The 18,327-nt window shown below is 38.1% G+C and overlaps 6 protein-coding genes across 6 annotated transcripts; 4 read left to right on the top strand and 2 right to left on the bottom strand.

Moving 5' to 3' along the window:
* The first annotated feature begins 1,951 nt into the window (after nt 1-1,951).
* Nucleotides 1,952-2,371, top strand: LOC133322015 (SNAPIN protein homolog). Its single transcript, XM_061531087.1, has one exon. It carries the CDS (start codon nt 1,961-1,963, stop codon nt 2,369-2,371), a length of 411 nt encoding a protein of 136 aa, XP_061387071.1. The 5' UTR covers nt 1,952-1,960.
* Nucleotides 2,372-2,401: 30 nt separating this feature from the next.
* Nucleotides 2,402-3,087, top strand: LOC133321951 (methyltransferase N6AMT1). The gene has a single exon (XM_061531026.1). The coding sequence runs from the start codon at nt 2,428-2,430 to the stop codon at nt 3,085-3,087; it is 660 nt and encodes a 219-aa protein (XP_061387010.1). The 5' UTR covers nt 2,402-2,427.
* Nucleotides 3,088-4,306: 1,219 nt separating this feature from the next.
* On the top strand, nt 4,307-10,349 carry LOC133321909 (transportin-3). Its single transcript, XM_061530980.1, has 5 exons — nt 4,307-4,438; nt 4,505-5,611; nt 5,680-5,846; nt 5,914-7,278; nt 10,289-10,349. The coding sequence occupies exons 1-5, from the start codon at nt 4,319-4,321 to the stop codon at nt 10,347-10,349; spliced, it is 2,820 nt and encodes a 939-aa protein (XP_061386964.1). The 5' UTR covers nt 4,307-4,318.
* Nucleotides 10,350-11,304: 955 nt separating this feature from the next.
* On the bottom strand, nt 11,305-16,095 carry LOC133321897 (tubulin-specific chaperone D). Its single transcript, XM_061530972.1, has 6 exons — nt 15,882-16,095; nt 13,894-15,818; nt 13,406-13,831; nt 13,216-13,338; nt 12,542-13,045; nt 11,305-11,747 (listed from the first exon to the last, which is right to left on the bottom strand). Exons 1-6 carry the CDS (start codon nt 16,040-16,042, stop codon nt 11,305-11,307), a joined length of 3,582 nt encoding a protein of 1,193 aa, XP_061386956.1. The 5' UTR covers nt 16,043-16,095.
* A 515-nt stretch (nt 16,096-16,610) lies between these two features.
* LOC133321984 (gamma-secretase subunit Aph-1) lies at nt 16,611-17,390 on the top strand. Its single transcript, XM_061531055.1, has 2 exons — nt 16,611-17,006; nt 17,067-17,390. The coding sequence occupies exons 1-2, from the start codon at nt 16,611-16,613 to the stop codon at nt 17,388-17,390; spliced, it is 720 nt and encodes a 239-aa protein (XP_061387039.1).
* Nucleotides 17,391-17,662: 272 nt separating this feature from the next.
* LOC133322005 (transcription initiation factor TFIID subunit 10-like) lies at nt 17,663-18,153 on the bottom strand. Its single transcript, XM_061531076.1, has 2 exons — nt 18,049-18,153; nt 17,663-17,983 (listed from the first exon to the last, which is right to left on the bottom strand). Exons 1-2 carry the CDS (start codon nt 18,151-18,153, stop codon nt 17,663-17,665), a joined length of 426 nt encoding a protein of 141 aa, XP_061387060.1.
* Nucleotides 18,154-18,327: the final 174 nt, after the last annotated feature.

The following is an 18,327-nucleotide window of genomic DNA, read 5'->3' as shown; positions in this document are numbered from 1 at the left end:
GGATAATTAGAGAAAAATGTTTATTTAAAAGAAAATTTCGATCGCATAGCCAAATTTTCCATCTGTTCATAGGAGAAAGTCTTAAATCCCCAGCGGAAGGCCGCCTATATAAGAACAAAATTGATATAAAGGAAATTTTAATCGCGTCGCCAAATTGTCCATAGAAGAATGTTGTAATGTTGTAGCCGAAGGCCTGCTATTTAGCAAACATTAGTTTAAAAAATTATGCGTTAGCTGAATTTTCCGTCTGTACATAGGAGAAAGTCTTAAATCCCCGGCCGAAAACAGGCTATTTAGATAAAAATTAGTTAAAAAAAAATGTTTGATGCGTTAACCGAATTTTCCGCCTGTCCACAGGAGAAAGTCTGAAATCCCCGGCCGAAGGCCGTCTATTTTTGATAATTTTTAATTAAACAAATTTAAGTGAAAATATAATGTGTACGCTTTACATCATTGATCCGTAAATAAGGAAGTTATAAGCATAGGAATTTGGGAACTTCAGAGGTCCATATTATGGACTTCCCCCATGAAAGTCATATATTTTCGTGATCAGGGAGACGAGACATACCTGAACCTGAGAAAAATCCGAGATGAACCCCTAAACTCAACTTGTTCCTCCATTTTCCTGAGATTTTCTTCTTCTAAATAGGAGTAGGTGTGGGTGGCTAACCGAGTATTAAGAACTTTCTCCTATGGACATATGCCAACACCGGCTACATAACAGAATCTGCTCTGTATAAAGATTATGTACCATTACATTTAGTTTCTAATCAATGTCTTTAACCTTTAAAATTATAATGGAGCGCCATATCTCAGGAAGTATGGATATCTTCTATAATGAAAATTCATTTGTAAAATTCATGAGGTTCCGAGCGGAACTTTTGGACCCATATATACGGAAATACTGATTTCCCAAGCAATGTGTGTGGTGAACATTTGAAAACGGACTTAAGTACAGCCATTTATGAAATCGATTCAGCGACATTGAAACCTGGATTGAGTCGAACACCATTACGCAAAATATACAGTTTTTCATAAAAAAAATGTACCAGGGTTATTTGCAGAATATTCTGATTGACCTGTAAAACGTAACGAGCTGATACAAAAGCAATCCTTAAGAAAAATATGCCAATATCATAACCCGAATGGCACTTGAATGAAATCCCCAACGATCACGAAGTCGAGGTTGACCAAGAAACACCTGGTCGACGAACTATAACGCAAGAACTAGGACAAACCTTAAATGGAAGATGCAAAAACAACTTAGTATGATGGCGATGCGAAGCCATATGCCCATAAAGAATAACAGGAACAATATGTCAAGAATCAGCGATTGACAGCAAATTATTTCTCTTTGGCGGCTTATTATAAATTTATAAAAATACATATGTACATACAACACCAATAAGAAAATATTTTGCACATTTTTACTCACATTTATTGTATTTCTTTCATCCCCTCCCGCTGTATCTGCAACATTCATTTTTAATCTTGTTTTTATTGCACGTGTTTTTCTAATTTCCTATTTCAATAATTATATATTGAATAAAAAATGTACATATTAATTTCTTTTTGTTTTTATGAAGTAACGCGTACAACGATTTTATTGCGAAATTCATTCAATTACAAACTGAACACAGCCAAAAGAAACAATCTGTGTTCAATATGTCTTGCCATGACATGTGAGTTCTTTTCTTATTAGATTTTTTTTTAAACAATTAATATGATTTATTTTATTTTTAATTAACTTTTATAATAAATTTTAATGCAAAATATTTTTAGTAATACAAAAATCCTGATATTATTTAATTATGGAAACGTTTACCAAAGGAACTAACTAAAATTATTACCCAAAACTAGTTCCCGTCGTTCATTTCACTGAAACATTTACTTTCACAACTAGTTCAATCTGGGAACCATAGTAAGAGTACTTCACATCATTCGATCCATATAAAAAACAATGGATAAAGATTCTGATAGCACGGTCACATCGTTGGACGAGAATACCGAGAATTTTTGCAGTAATCAGACCCGAGACATCCTTGCCGAAGGCATTCTTAACCTATTTAAGCCGGTTGTTGAGAAGTTGGATGAACGCATTCAGGCGACAAGGCAGGCCCAACAAGAACTGAAAACACAATTGGATAGTTTGTCAGCCCAATTGAGGGACATTGAAAAGGCTCAACACAACATTCCGGAGTTCTCCGACAAAGTTAAGGAACTGATAAACGTTAAGCATAAGGTCACAGTTATTGCCAATATCCTGATTAGCAGTCAAGAGCGTTTGGCTGGCCTGCACAAGTTAATCGAAAAGGAGCAGAGAAGAAGACAGGCGCTGCTAGACTCAGCCATAAGTACAAATATATCTTAGATGCAATTAAGGCATTCACAAACAAAAGCAATATTCAATCGGGGAACGACAAGAACATGGAGACACCACATATCGACCATTTAACTTCTCAGGATTATGAGCATGTTTATGAACCGGCTGAAGATTCGTTTTTATTATTGGACGCCCTCGAAGCAGATTTGGAGTTTATAGAAAATGATTTGAAACCTTTGGTATGCTTGGAAATTGGACCTGGAAGTGGCATTGTAATAACCGCCATAGCAAAACGTTTGCCCCACTCTCTATGCATGGCCTGTGATATAAATCCATATGCTTGTCGTGTAACAAAACGGACTTGCACAAGAAATGACACCCATGTTGAATGTGTACAGGGAAATTTGACCGATGCCTTTAAGTCGAACACTATCGATTTGTTGATCTTTAATCCACCATATGTGGTAACGGCAGATCATGAAATTGAATTGCCGGATAAATTTGGCCAATGTACAAGTGATAATCTTGTACATTCTTGGGCTGGTGGTGAACATGGTAGACGTATTATTGACATTTTATTACCGCAACTAAACGACGTACTATCGCCGAAAGGTGTTTTCTATTTATTACTGCTGCGTGAAAATAAACCTGACGAAATAATCGAACAGTTGACACTATTCGGATTTCAAAGTAAGAAATTCATGGAGAGACGCATACCAGGAGAATATTTGTATATTTTGAAAGTACAACGTTCGAATTCATAGTGTATATTTTTCTGTTTAAATTTAAAGTTAATAAATAAATATTTTTAAATTGCCACATTTTGTAGTGCATGATTTTGTAAAGTCGTCGAATATAAAGCCGCATTCGACAGCCCTATCCGTTCTCAGGGTTCTTGAAGATATGTCTTTGTTCGATATTCCTGCAAAATTAAAACGGCTATGCAAGTTAACTTGAACTAGTACAAGGTCAGCAGTTAATGTCGGAAAGGACCTCTCGGAGCTCTCTAATACCAAACGAGAATTCAGACAAGGTGACACATTGTCGTGTGATCTTCTTAACATCCTGCTGGAATAGGTCATAGGAGAGGCAAAGGTGAACAGAAATGGCACTATTTACACCAAACAACACATCGGCCTACGCCGATGACATCGACATAATGAGTCGGATATTGCGAGCGGTAACAGCCACATTTAAACAAATTGAGAATGATCTGCCAAAGTGGGTCTGGTAGTAAATGCGGAGAAAACCAAGGTGATGATATCAGCGCGCAAGACGTCCAGTAGACTCGGAATTGTGCCATCTAATAATCTCGTAGAAGGGGAAAGCCACGAATTCGTTGGAAAGATCAAGTGCAGCGTTGCCAACCATGTGAAATATTATAAAGAACCATTTGACATATGGTCGAGACAAAAACAAAGGTTTTGTGACCGTCCATCCGAACGACCTTATTATTGGACCATTGTTTTTACTTCAATTCGACATGCAATGTTGCCAACCGTGAGAAATGTTACTAGATTAAATGTGACAAATGCTTCTAGATGCTTAGGTCTGGAAATATACAATTTTTTTGCAATATATCATATTTACATATGCGGCTGAAATTGCTATTTCCAAAGATCCGCTTTTTAAACCTCTACCTAATTTTGAACGATTCGAACTTATTTCAACTGAATTACCAACCTCTTTTTTTGCTTCCGAATTTGTATGCTTGCCCAGCCCCTTTAGATGATGACACCGCAACAAATCGATTGATTTTGCGAAAACAAAAAAAAATCGATAAACCGCTTTATCGAAAATATTTTTATCCCTAGAGAGAAGAACAAGACTGAACACTGACAGCTACCAGCTAATAAACGACAAGTTCCAGAACGAGAAAATTATTTTAAAACCCCCTGTTTTATTTTTGCAAAATTTTGTGTGTAAAATATATATGTAGAAATTAAAAACCGACAACATAGATTTGTATCACATCAGAAACGTAAACCAGAAGTTATGATGGAGACAGCGCCCACCGCTGATTTAGTTTATCAGGGAATATGTACACTTTACCACAATCAGAATCCCAAAGAAAAGGAAAAGGCCAACAAATGGCTGGAAGAATTTCGAAAATCGGTAAGTTTTAAATGGACTTTAAGGAATTTGGGAAGTAAATTAAAATATGATCTATTTATTGGGTAGATTTACTCCTGGACAATAGCTGATGAATTGCTGCAACAAAAACGGGACATGCCTTCGTGTTATTTTGCGGCCCAGACAATGCGCAACAAAATACAAAATTCATTCAATGAATTGCCAATGAATTCACACGAATCGCTGAGGGATTCTTTGATTGCACACGTAGGACAAATCACCAACGAGACGGATTCAATTATTGTGACACAATTGTGCTTGGCCGTGGCGGATTTGGCCCTGCTGATGGCATCGTGGAAACAACCGATTATAGATTTATTGGATATGCTTTCACCACAACCTCAATCCGTGTGGCCACTGCTGGAAATTTTAACCTTACTACCGGAGGAAATAGACTCACGATATTTACGCCTGGGGGCAAATCGTCGTGAAGAAATCCACAAACAATTGGATGCGGCAGCCCCCAAAGTTATGGACTTCCTTTGTGTGTGTATGCAGCAACAGCAACATGCAGGTGGTGAAAGTGTGGCACATGAGAAAATTATTAACTCAATACTGCGCTGTTATTGTTCATGGGTGGCCATTCAGGCTATACCCCTACAACAGGCAGCACAAAATCCCTTAACTCAACAAGTCTTTCAGTTACTTAGCATTGAGAATACATCCAGAAAACTACACGATTCGTCCACGGAATGTCTGTGTGCTCTCCTGAGTTGTATGGAGGCGAACAGTGGTCGTGATACCCTGGATCCTCAACTTAAAATGCAAATTTTTAATGCCGTCTTTATGCTGGAGACAGCCTATCACACATGCGTCGGCATGGAAGATATCGATAAAATTATGAATTTTTGCCGCATCTTCACCGTGCTGTGTGAGGCATTTTTCTATGAAATGTTTGCCAACGAAGATATACCTCATTACTCTATTAAGGGATTGGATTTAGTGCTCATATGTGTGGGACACTACGACTACGAAGTGGCGGAGATAACCTTTAATCTTTGGTATCGTTTGAGTGAGGAGCTGTTCCAGCGTAATAACGATAAACTGACATCGCATTTTAAACCGCACATAGAACGATTGCTGGGTGCTCTGTATCGTCTAACACAAATGGAACCTGATCAGGAGGGATTAATCGATGAGAACGACAGTTTTAATGTGAGTGTGGTGGTGTAGTTTTAATTTAGTTAAAGAAGAGGTTACTAATATGTTTCTTATTTGTATAGGATTTTCGACGAAAGGTTTCCGATTTAATAAAGGATGTTGCATTTATTGTTGGCTCTGGCAACTGTTTCAAACAGATGTTTTACAAACTACAAGAGCCTGGCTGTACATGGGAATCAACGGAATCGGCATTGTTTATCATGCAAAATGTAGCCAAAAATATAATACCGTAAGTAAACACACAACTCCAATTCCTTGCAGAGATATAAATAATAAGAACACTTCTCTTTTTTCAGTGATGAAAACGAAGTCATACCCAAGGTTGTGGAGGCAATTTTAAATCTTCCCGAAAATACCCACATAGCTGTACGCTACACCTCAATTATGTTACTGGGCGAGCTATGCGATTGGATCGAAAATCATGCTGAGAGTTTACAGGCTGTCTTGAATTTTCTTTTGTATTCGTTGCAACAGAAAAATGGTTTGGCGGCCGCAGCGGCAATTGCCTTAACCTCCATCTGTGCATCGTGTCGCCAAAAAATGATCTACCACATAAGTGGCCTAGTGGAAATAGCGAGAAGTTTAGATAGCTTTGAAATTAGTAATGATTTGGCCATTGGCCTGCTAAAAGGCATATCATTAATTTTATCCCGTCTACCAAAACAACAGCTGGAAACGGCAATGCGTGAAATCATATCGTTCCAGCTGCAGCCATTGGCCATAATGGTGGAGAGCACGGCAACAGCGCCCATCTGTAAGGGAGAACGTACAGATCCTGCCTATTGGGTTGATCGAGCCTGTGCTGTAATACGTCACACAAATCCCGATGTTAGCGACAATGAAATACATCCCACACTGAATATACTCACAGAAGCATGGCCACTGATATCCCGGGTAATGGATAAATATCAGGCCGATGTACGTGTTATGGAACGTACATGCCGCCTTATACGCTACAGTGTACGTATGGTGCGCAAGCAAGCCTCAATGCTAGTTGAACCGCTTATCCATCAAATGGTCACACTGTATGCTCTACATCATCACAGTTGCTTCCTGTATTTGGGCTCCGTGCTCGTGGATGAATTTGCCAAGGTCGATGATTGCATAAATGTGCTGCTGGTAATGTTGAAATCGTTTATCGAACCCACCTTTAAAATGTTACAAGTGGAGAATGGCTTGAAAAATAATCCCGATACTGTGGATGACTTTTTCCGCCTGTGCTCCAGGTTTATTGACTGCTGTCCATTGCCATTTTTGCAAAGTGCATTGGTAACACCGATATTTCAATGTGCCCTGTTGGCATGTACCTTGGATCATCGTGAAGCCAATTCATCGGTTATGAAATTCTTTTGTAATCTCCTGAAATGGGGACGTAGCAACAATTATAAATTGCTGGAATGTAAACCGTTGGTTCGTGAAATAGCCGAACAAAATGGTGAAGCTTTAGTTATAAATCTGATACAAGCTTCAGTGTTTTGTTTGCACTCGTATATGTTACCCGATGTTGCTGAAGTACTGACCGAACTGAAGGATGTCATCACACACGAACAAATGGAGGCTTTCCTGAAGGTTGCTCTGCAAAGTTTGCCAAAGAAAAATAGTGGAGGATATGTTACGGCAACTGATGAACAATTGCTGGATTTTCAAGAAGCTGTTATGAAGTAAGTAGAGATAAAATGTGGATTTTTTTTGGATAAAAGGGAGATTTTTTTCACGTGTGAGTGAGTTACTCAAAGATCATCGCCAAGACGAAACTGCTGAACCTTCCCAATAGTAGGCGTGGATTTTTTAAAGAATTTTTCTAAGGAAGCTTCCCAACAATAGGCGTGGATTTTTAAAAGATTTTCACTAAGGAACCTTCCCAACAATAGGCGTGGATTTTTTAAAGATTTTCACTAAGGAACCTTCCCAACAATAGGCGTGAATTTTTTAAAGATTTTCACTAAGGAACCTTCCCAACAATAGGCGTGGATTTTTTAAAGATTTTCACTAAGGAACCTTCCCAACAATAGGCGTGGATTTTTTAAAGATTTTCACTAAGGAACCGTACCAACAATAGGCGTGGATTTTTTAAAGATTTTCACTAAGGAACCTTCCCAACAATAGGCGTGGATTTTTTAAAGATTTTCACTAAGAAACCTTCCCAACAATAGGCGTGGATTTTTTAAAGATTTTCACTAAGGACCCTTCCCAACAATAGGCGTGGATTTTTTAAAGATTTTCACTAAGGAACCTTCCCAACAATAGGCGTGGATTTTTTAAAGATTTTCACTAAGGAACCTTCCCAACAATAGGCGTGGATTTTTTAAAGATTTTCACTAAGGAACCTTCCCAACAATAGGCGTGGATTTTTTAAAGATTTTCACTAAGGAACCTTCCCAACAATAGGCGTGGATTTTTTAAAGATTTTCACTAAGGAACCTTCCCAACAATAGGAGTGGATTTTTTAAAGATTTTCACTAAGGAACCTTCCCAACAATAGGCGTGGATTTTTTAAAGATTTTCACTAAGGAACCTTCCCAACAATAGGCGTGGATTTTTTAAAGATTTTCACTAAGGAACCTTACCAACAATAGGCGTGGATTTTTTAAAGATTTTCACTAAGGAACCTTACCAACAATAGGCGTGGATTTTTTAAAGATTTTCACTAAGGAACCTTACCAACAATAGGCGTGGATTTTTTAAAGATTTTCACTAAGGAACCTTACCAACAATAGGCGTGGATTTTTTAAAGATTTTCACTAAGGAACCTTCCCAACAATAGGCGTGGATTTTTTAAAGGTTTTCACTAAGGAACCTTCCCAACAATAGGCGTGGATTTTTTAAAGATTTTCACTAAGGAACCTTCCCAACAATAGGCGTGGATTTTTTAAAGATTTTCACTAAGGAACCTTACCAACAATAGGCGTGGATTTTTTAAAGATTTTCACTAAGGAACCTTCCCAACAATAAGCGTGGATTTTTTGGGAAGGTTCCTTAGTGGATTTATTAAAGATTTTCACTAAGGAACTTCCCAACAATAAGCGTGGATTTTTTGGGAAGGTTCCTTAGTGGATTTTTTAAAGATTTTCACTAAGGAACTTCCCAACAATAAGCGTGGATTTTTTGGGAAGGTTCCTTAGTGGATTTTTTAAAGATTTTCACTAAGGAACCTTCCCAAAGTCTAGCTAATTCGTCTGCTCTTTCATTATCCATGATATCACTGTAAGTTCTTCAAAAGTTGTTCTAGACTTGAGGGCGGCCTCAGATTTGATGGTTTTAAGAGCCGCTTGATTATCCACAAAAAAAAGTCACCGGTTCAACGATCTCTGCATCCAGACTTTTTATCAATTCCGCTGTCTTCCAAATCGCGAAGATTTCAGCTTGGAAAACACTACAGTTGATATCCAGCTTGTAGGTTAACTCAAGGCCTAGCCTTTCACAGTCGACGCCTGCAATAACGAAATCTACATCGTCAAAATTCAGGACTGGTGATATATAGTCGCTTAGTTTTACGCGTTGGTCCAATGTCATACCAGGTTCGTTCAAGATACAACCATGTCCAAAGGACTTACAACTTCGTCAAAGATTTTTTCATGTTGCCTTAGGGCACTACGTGCGGCCTGGCAATGCTGAGGACCAGATGCCTTAAGTTCAGCATTGCGTTCAGAGCTGCTTGTTGGGTGTTCCTCATGGTTCCTGTTATTAGAATCAAGTTTGCTGGACGTTGTCTTGTGGCGCAGGTAGTTCCACCAAACAAGAGAATCATAGGAAAGGATGGGCCTTACGACGATTTATACAATGGAATTTTTGTATGCATAGTGTGCAATCAGCCCTCTCTTCGCCCGTTCCTCAGCGTTCCTGTTCCATCGTAATTGACAGTCCAGAATTGTGCCAGATACTTTGCTTCGGGTGATAGATAAAGTTGCACTCCATACAGTGTCCGCATAAGCTACGATTTTGATACCTTTTCCGTCCAATTCCATCAGTATGTTGTTAAATACAGATCGGCCTATACATATTTCGGATAAATTCCAAGTGCTGTCTCATATGCTTGCGTAAGTACCCATGCTTCAGATGCATATAAAAGTACGGGTAGTATGTGCGTCTTGTAGAGTGTGAGTTTGGTCTGGCGGGAAGTTTCTAAACTTACATAGACCATAGTAGCATCTGTCCTTCTTCGAATTTCAAAAGTGGTGCTATTCGTTTTATTTATGACGGTACCATGGTAAATAAAATCTTTGACTATCTCGAATCTGTAGTTTTCAAATTCCACAATTGGTCCGAATCTACTGGACGTCTTGCTCGTTGATACCATCAGCATCATATTCTCCCCATTTACTGCCAGACCAACTTTGACAGACTCTTTCTCAATTTGTTCAAAGGTGGCTGTTACCACTCGCATTGTTCGAACCATTATATCGTTGTCGTCAGCGTAGGCGAGTAGAATGTGTTGTTTGGTATACAGAGTACCATTTCTGTTCACATTTGCATCTCGTATGACCTTTTCCAGCAGGATGTTAAAAAGCTCACACAACAAATTGTCACCTTGTCTCAATCCTCGTTCGGTATTAAATTTATTTCCTTTCCACATATGAAGTAAATGGCACTTCGATAGTTTTCTTATATATATAAATAATTACCTAAAATTTATTTATAATTTCTTTCTTTTTTTCTATTTTTTTTTTTCAGATCAACAACCACGAAATCTGTAACATTGGCTCTAAAAACCTTTACACGGTTATATCGTTAAACAAATCAACATTGTTTTGGAACAAAATTATGAATATGTGTTTCGCAAACGGAAATATTTTTCTCACTACAACTGTGTACACTACAAAATTATTTTTTTGGAAAATATAAAATCGGAACAGAAAACAAACATCATAAAAAAACAAAAAAAAACAAGCTACTCATTCATTTCTAAATAGTAATTTATATTATATATTTTTTGTAAATGTTTAGTTTATACTCAATCTTTTTAATTAACTACTTTTTTTTAACAAAATGTGTAATTTGTTAAATTTAAAAAATACATATTTTATATATTACTTTCTTTGTTTTAAGGAATCCAAACAAACCAACCAACTAACGTCAAAGTAAAAGTAAATACGTTTATATTTATAAGTAATGGCTATTTTTGAAAAAAAAGAAGAAGAAGAAGTGTTTTTTAAAAACAAATGGAAATGCATAACTATTTTGAAATAGGGTGTGCATACGTGTGTGTTGCAAAACAAAATCCTGCAACATTTTATAAAAATACAACAATAGAACGAAAAAAGAAAATGTTTTGAAGCAATTATAAATACAGACCCCTGCCCCCTCCCCCTTGATTATAAAATATTTAGTTTTTAAATAATAAAAAATAAATAGAAAAATTACATGGAAACTTGATAAATTAATGTGTTAATAAATTGGCCTAAAATGAAAAAAAATAAACTATAACGATAGACAGTGACAAATGTTACAAGAGCACATTAATTAATTGTTTTTTCTTTAATCATTTTAAAAAATTAAAACATACAGAACTTGTATGTGGAAATATAATAAAAAAAGAAGAAGAAATTGAAACAAATTTGTTTATAGACTGTGCGGTATTTTGTTAATATTTTATTGCCATATTAATTTGTTGTTGTTATACATAAAGCATTGAGTATTGGGTGTTTTTACTGAAAACATTTTTGAAATGCCTGTGCTTAGCAATGAAATTAACGTTGACCAGTTGTTGCTGCTGCCGCTGCTGCTTGGGCTGCCGACATTGGTGGTTTTATACCCATCAGCTCACACAATTGATTGCGTATGGGTCTAACCTCTACCAATGGCATACCCCAATCTGTTTCCGATAGTAAATTTAAAATCTCATCCATATTCTCTTCACTGATTTCACAAATATCTCCGTGCAGGGCCAATGCCTCATATAGTTTGGTGGCAGTTGTTTTACGTATATGAACATGGGTTAGACCAAGAAATACTGACATTTTGGAGAGTACCTTTTTGCATAGCCGTGGCACTTGTACCAATTGTGAGTAGACATTTATACTGGATACCAATTTGTAGAGTTTTTTGTGACCTTTAATTTCCAAATTCAGCAAACGATAAATGTCTTCGGCAAATGTTGATGAGTCATCCAAGAGAATGGAATTAATGGAACCTAGAAAAAAATTAGAGGAAATGTTATGGGAGAAAAAAAAGGAGTAGAAGCGTATACTTTTTTTATCAAAAAAAGTGAACCTATCTAAAAAAGAGGTGCCTGATCGGCAATTTGGCTACCAAATCGAAAAACTGTATATAAAAGTATTACATTTCTTTTTAAAACTGCTCTAAAAAATCTTAAAATATCAAAAATTGGCGAAACGTTCCATGGGTCTAATTAAAATAAAATTAATTTATTTAGCCTTGAAAAAATATTGAAAAAATCCACTCTTCTAATAGGCCTTGAATTTTCGTCATCAATGCATTTCATTACCCCTGATGTCACGGTGCCATGGTACCCAACACAGCCGATAGCTGTAAGTAAGTTCTTCCAAAACTGTTCTACACTTGAGGACGGCCTTAAATTTGATGTAACTGGATTTGATGTCTTTAAGAGCCGCTTAACTATCCACAAAGATAGTCACCGGTTCAACGATCTCTGCATCCACACTTTTTATCAATTCCGCTGCCTTCCAAATCGCGAAGATTTCAGCTTGGAAAACACTACAGTTGCTATCCAGCTTGTGGGTTAACTCAAGGCCTAGGCTTTCACAGTAGACGCCAGAGGAGTGAACCACGTGAAACAGGAAGACCGCTAACCACCCCCGATGCAAAACATCACCAGTCAGCATGCTCTTCGCTACCCGGTGCAACCGACCGAGCCCACCTGCAAGGGGGATATGCACGAGGACCGCCTGCACTAAGTGCTATCTTCGTCCTAAATGCTTCAAACCCCATTTTTCTTATGCTTACCTGATGCAATAACAATATCCAAAAAATTCAACATTGGATATGTGACACGTTCCTTCAGTAGATTCTCTTCAAAATTCAGCACAATTTCCCGGCACAATCGTTCAATGTGTCCAGTGTGAGATCGTAAAAATTGGAATAATGCTCCTGAGGCATATTTAATCAGAGATTCAGTCAATTGGCCAATACTTGCACTAAGACCCAATAATATACGTCGAGAATATTCAGGAAATTCGAGCAGTGAACAAAACAAGGGGAATGTATGATCGGCAAATAACCATAAAACTGAATTGACATCTTCGGGAAATATTTCTTTTAATTTCGCATGATGATGTATGTGTGGAACGGCAGGATCTAAATGTATCATTTGGCAAAGTAAACGGCCAGCTAACCCACGGGTGCGATCAATTTTTTCGACAGCCTGTTGCATGAAGCCCACAACAATTTGATGGATTTGCTGGGGTTGTAAAATGTCTTTGGGGCAGATTTTTATCAATTCGAAAATGGCTGGAAAAAATAGAGATTAAATTATTTTTTTTTTAATTAGTAAGGGTATGTTCTCGTACTATAATAATCTACAAATTTTTAATATTTTTTGTCTATATCATAATGGACAAATTGTATATTCTTATAGTAATATCTTGATTTTTTAAGCTAGTAGTAAATTATTCTCATACCACTCATAGCTGCTTCTCGAACCCAGGCACCAATATCACCACGATTATCCAAAGTATATTCATCCATGGCTTTGAGGTAACAATCAATTACCCTGGTGAGATATTTCAAATTTGCAAATGACACTGAAGAAGAAATATAAATTTAATTTCAAAATTTTAACATTATACAAAAAACAATTTAAATACCCACCCCTGGTATTATTTTCAAAGCCAACATTTTTAACAAGATTACTTAAAGCCTTAACGCTGTCACGACGTGCCTCACTCCAATCCTGAGTGCTTTGAGCTTCTTGCTCCTTAACCGTTTCACCCACACAAATTGCCTGATATGGTGTCAATGAATGTTTGATAAGATTTTCCAAAATATCATCGAACAATGGGGTGACCATGAAAAGGGGTAAGACGCCCAATGCACTCAAATAACCCATGCGTATATTTTCTTCTTGGTCATTGTCGGCACCCTTCAAATAAAACTTGACAATTTCATTATTGGCCACATTTCTATCCGGGGTATTGTAATAGGCATCACAGAGTTTGGAGAAGGCTGTGGTTGCCAGTTCACGAATGGGGGCATTTTTACTCAACAAACATTTGTCAATGACTTCCTGCCAGGATTCTACAAATATTAAGGAAATAATTAATAATAATATATTCTCTACCTTCAAAATTGTCCCTCACCCAAACATTGTCCCGTTGCCGAAACCTTGGCCATACTACAATTACGTATAAAATCTGTGCAGCACTGTTTCATCAGCTCACCACTCATACCACGAAACAGATCTCGTTGTAGGAATTTCCCAATAACTTCATTGACATTCGAAATACTTTGATTGGATAGCAAAGTCTGTTTCGGTTCCGCTTCATCTTCCAATTGCCTTAGGGCCAATACAATTTCTCCAATTGCCAAAACACTACCATGCCTTGTGTTGATGTCTATCGAATCAGTCTTGGCGAACAGTTTATCCAATACAATATCGGCCATATATTCTGGAGCTCTGCGTGTCAATTTATGTAAAGCTTTGGCCGTTAGCTCTCTGATTGCCGTATCCCAATGATTTACTTTACGATCAACTAGATGATCTATCAAAGGCCGACAATATTCCTCAAATTCGGCAATGAAATAGCTTATATTTAAATAGGAATTTTGTCTTAAACCGACTGTGTAGAAATCCGTGGTGGTGGATATTTCAATGCCGTAGGGAAAATTGCCTAGACGGCCAACACTTTCCTGAAAAGCAGCCGAGGCAGCCCGACGACAATTTATTTCACGATCAAAACAAGCCACCGTGAGCAGACCCGCCGACACTTGCTGGGCAAATGGTTTGAAGTCATCTGGATTATAGGATCTGGCAAATGCCCAACACATATAACAAGCTGAGTCACGTATATGTTGTCCCACCGACATGTAGCCTTTCATTTCATCATAAAATAAGGCCTGCAGAAGCAGAGGTACCAATTCCTTCAGGCGATATGGTAACAATAAACCTCTCTTGGCCAATTCAGCCAAAGCCAAACACCCACCATGCCAAGCCTCGTGGGGTTCCAACGGATTCAATATGTCAATAACCGAACCAATCACTTCATCGGCCAATTCTTTCGACAAACGATTGGTAACACGACCAATACCCTTGGCGGCAGACCAACGTATATCATTGCCACCACTACGCAGAGCCTGCAACAGCTCCTCAATGACTTCTTCAATGGAATCGGGCACAGCAATTTCATCTTCTGAACTTTCCTCCTCCATCGCCTGTTGGCCATCTTCCGGTGTACTTTGTGTACTTGTGGTATTTTGCGCTTGCAACAGATTGGAGGCCAAGGAGCGTGTTCCACGCTTATAACGCCATGCTGCAATGCGTGGTTTCAAATAGACCAAACCAATGCGTTGTATAATTTTAATATACGATTTATATTTCAAGAAATCCGAGCCATCCTTATACTGGCAGCTTATTATCCATTGCAGCAGCTTATCGGCATAGGGCAGGAGGTCTTCACGTTTGCCATGTTTCAAAATGGCTGCAATGGCAGCCAACTGGCCAAATTTTATATCCACCGTATCGGATTTGTGTTGTGACATAACCCATTCCAAGAAACGATCTAAATACAGCTCCTTTATGTCGGCTCTTACAAAATATTTGGCTGCCAAATAGGCGGACATGTTGCTGCATGTATCATTTGTGGAGGTGTACAATTTACACAGCTCAAAGATACGTTCCATTTTGGTTTTAGATGGAACACTATTGGTGATCACCTCATTACCAATGCCATCTACATTTACTTGGTAGGCATCTAGACGAGACATATGGAAGGGATTTAGCACCAATATGGACATCCATAGCAGTAGCATGTATCGGGTCTCCCAGTGTTTAAATTCTTTGGGATTTTGTTTCTCCAATAGATCCAAGGCAAATTCCAAGTCACTCAGCTCGTGGGGTAAAAATTTCACCAATACTTTGTAGGTCCGAACTTTACAAATGATATACAAATACTTGAAGGCTGCATGCATTAAGGGTTCCGGCAAGCTGCGGTCACGAATTTTTTGCAATAACTTCTGCAACAACAACTCCAAGTGGGGGTCCAGTAAATGGGGTTGTTCTTGATACCTTTAAATTAAATTTAAATTTATTGATTATTTGCATTGAAGGTCCTTGGAAAAGGCTATATACCTTGACAGAACTTCCGTATATTGCTCAAAGTCCTTCTCAAAACCAGCAGCATCTGTTCCCTGTATGGCATCAATCATTTGCACAACCTGCTCCAATTCGGTAAAATGCTCCAAGGTATTGGATGGACCCTCTTCATCTTTGATTTCATCGCATTGCATCATGTTGCCGGGTTATGGGGAAGAAATTCTCCGAATGGAATTGATTTTTTACTGAAAATTTTTAATTTTCCGCACAGCCGGTTGTAGTTTTTGTATAAATGGGTGTAGGTTGTTTGAAATTTTAAAGAAAAGTTGTTTGAGACGACACAGTGTCTTCGATGAGTAATGTCACTTCGGCTGCTATGCTCTTTTTGTGTGGGGCAGAGTTGCCAACTCGAAGAGAAAATTTAATAAAACTCATACATAGTAGAATAATTTTGTTGGATAGGGGGGCTTCCATGGAATGTAGATTTTTCACTACACAAACAGAAATCTTTCGATTTCCTTAAAAATTACACCAAGAAGTCCTGCGGAATCGAACCTAAAAATGCCTCCTTTTCTTAACCAAAAAAATATCTTCATATCTTGGCAACCCCGATCGATTCAACACAAATCAGCTGTTCTTTTGTTGACTAATTCCTTTTGATTGTGTTCGTCCGTCGTTGTTGTTCGTGGTCTTTTCGCACACAGGAAACGTTTGACGAAACAAATTTGGAAAAGCCCGGAAAACCCACACACACTTTGAGCAACCATGACATTACCTGAATTCTTTGGCTGTTCAATGATAGCTTTTGGTCCACCATTGGCATTGTTCATCTTTACAATAGCCCGGAAACCAATACGTGTTATAATGGTCATCATGGCAGCCTTCTTTTGGTTATTATCTCTGCTGGCATCTTCGCTGTTGTGGTATGCCGTGGTGCCCCTAAGAGGTGTATTGGCATTTGGAGCCGTGTTTTCAGTACTCTTTCAAGAGTATTTCCGTTATTTGCTCTATTTACTGTTGAGGAAATTCGAAGAGGGCCTTGAAGCGGTGGCCGATGATCGCACCCTAGTCGATAACAAACATGTGTTGGCATATGTTTCGGGTTTTGGATTTGGTATTATATCGGCCATGTTCTCTTTGGTCAATGTTTTGGCCGATTTGGTAAGTAACGCAAGATAAATTAACACAAAGCTCGGAATAACATTTTCTCTCTTCTTTTAGACCGGCCCCGGTACCTTGGGTTTAAACGGTGGCTCCGAAAGCTTCTTTATGGTCTCGGCTGCCCAGGCCCTATCCATTTGCCTGCTGCACATCTTTTGGAGTGTCATTTTCTTTAATGCCTTCGATACCACCAATTACATACACATTTCCTATGTGGTGGGTTCGCATTTATTTGTCAGTCTCATTACCCTATTGAATGCCCAGCAACTATATGCAGCCTCGCTGTCAATAAATTTCATTGTGACCGTGGCCACGGCCATCTTGGCATTTACTGTTGCCGGTGGTACGGTGCGGTCATTTAAACGTTTCATAACCTGCCAATAATCTGTAAAGACTTTATATACATTTATTCATCCTATATACCCTTCAATCAACCACAACCACCAACCTGGTCCTCATAACATATACATTCTACAATACTATGTACTCCAAAATTAGTTTTAAGTTGACAAAACCGACAAAAAAAGACATCATCTCTTGTGTACAATTGATAATTATTATATATTTGTATTTAATTCCTAGTATATTATTTTTTTATTAAACTCGCGTACAAAAATAATAAAGAAAAAATCGAAAGGAACAAAAGTCTTATTTATCTACGGAAAGTATTGGGCTTTGCGTACAGTAATACCATAATCGGCCAATGCTGGTGCCAAATCCTCCATCGTCATGGTATATTTTGTGGGTTTAATCATTTTCGAACTACCATTTTGACTGTTGGAACGTGTTTTACAATGCTGCAGGGCATCATTTGCCACATCTGATATAAATTTCTGTGTGGCAACGGATATTAGGCGTACTATGCGTGGGTCATTCGTATCAAAGCCAGCGGAATTTAAATAAAACGATGTAACTGCATCCGGAATGGTGGGTACATAGTCTTCCAGTTGCAGCATAAAATCACTTAGTTGGCTAGTCTGAAAGATGCAAAGGGTGGCTTGTATTAATCGTGTTAATATCGAAGTCCAAAATGTATTCTTACCTCTTGTCCTGGTGCCGGTGATGCTGTTGCCATAGGTTGATTTGGCCCATTCGCTGCAGAGGTCGCATTCGCTGGACGGAATATTCCAAAGTTTGTTCCAATCATGTTCCCAGAGTTTTCGTTTGTTTTCTTCGGAATTTTGTTGCCCGTTGTTGTTGCTGTGGTTAGTGACATCTGTTTTTTTGTCAGGAAAGTGTTGTCACTTTTATTTAAAAAAAAATCGCAAAAAAACATTCCCTTGATAACCCATCACCAAATAATCGATAACTTTGTTTTAAA

The sequence above is a fragment of the Musca vetustissima genome, unplaced genomic scaffold (genome assembly GCF_032173495.1).
Source record: "Musca vetustissima isolate MV318-11 ecotype Yass unplaced genomic scaffold, APGP_CSIRO_Mvet_v1 utg75428, whole genome shotgun sequence".
Taxonomy (NCBI): Eukaryota; Metazoa; Arthropoda; class Insecta; order Diptera; family Muscidae; genus Musca; species Musca vetustissima.
The sequence above is the reverse complement of the archived record's forward strand: the minus strand, read 5'-3'. Positions and strand labels throughout refer to the sequence as shown.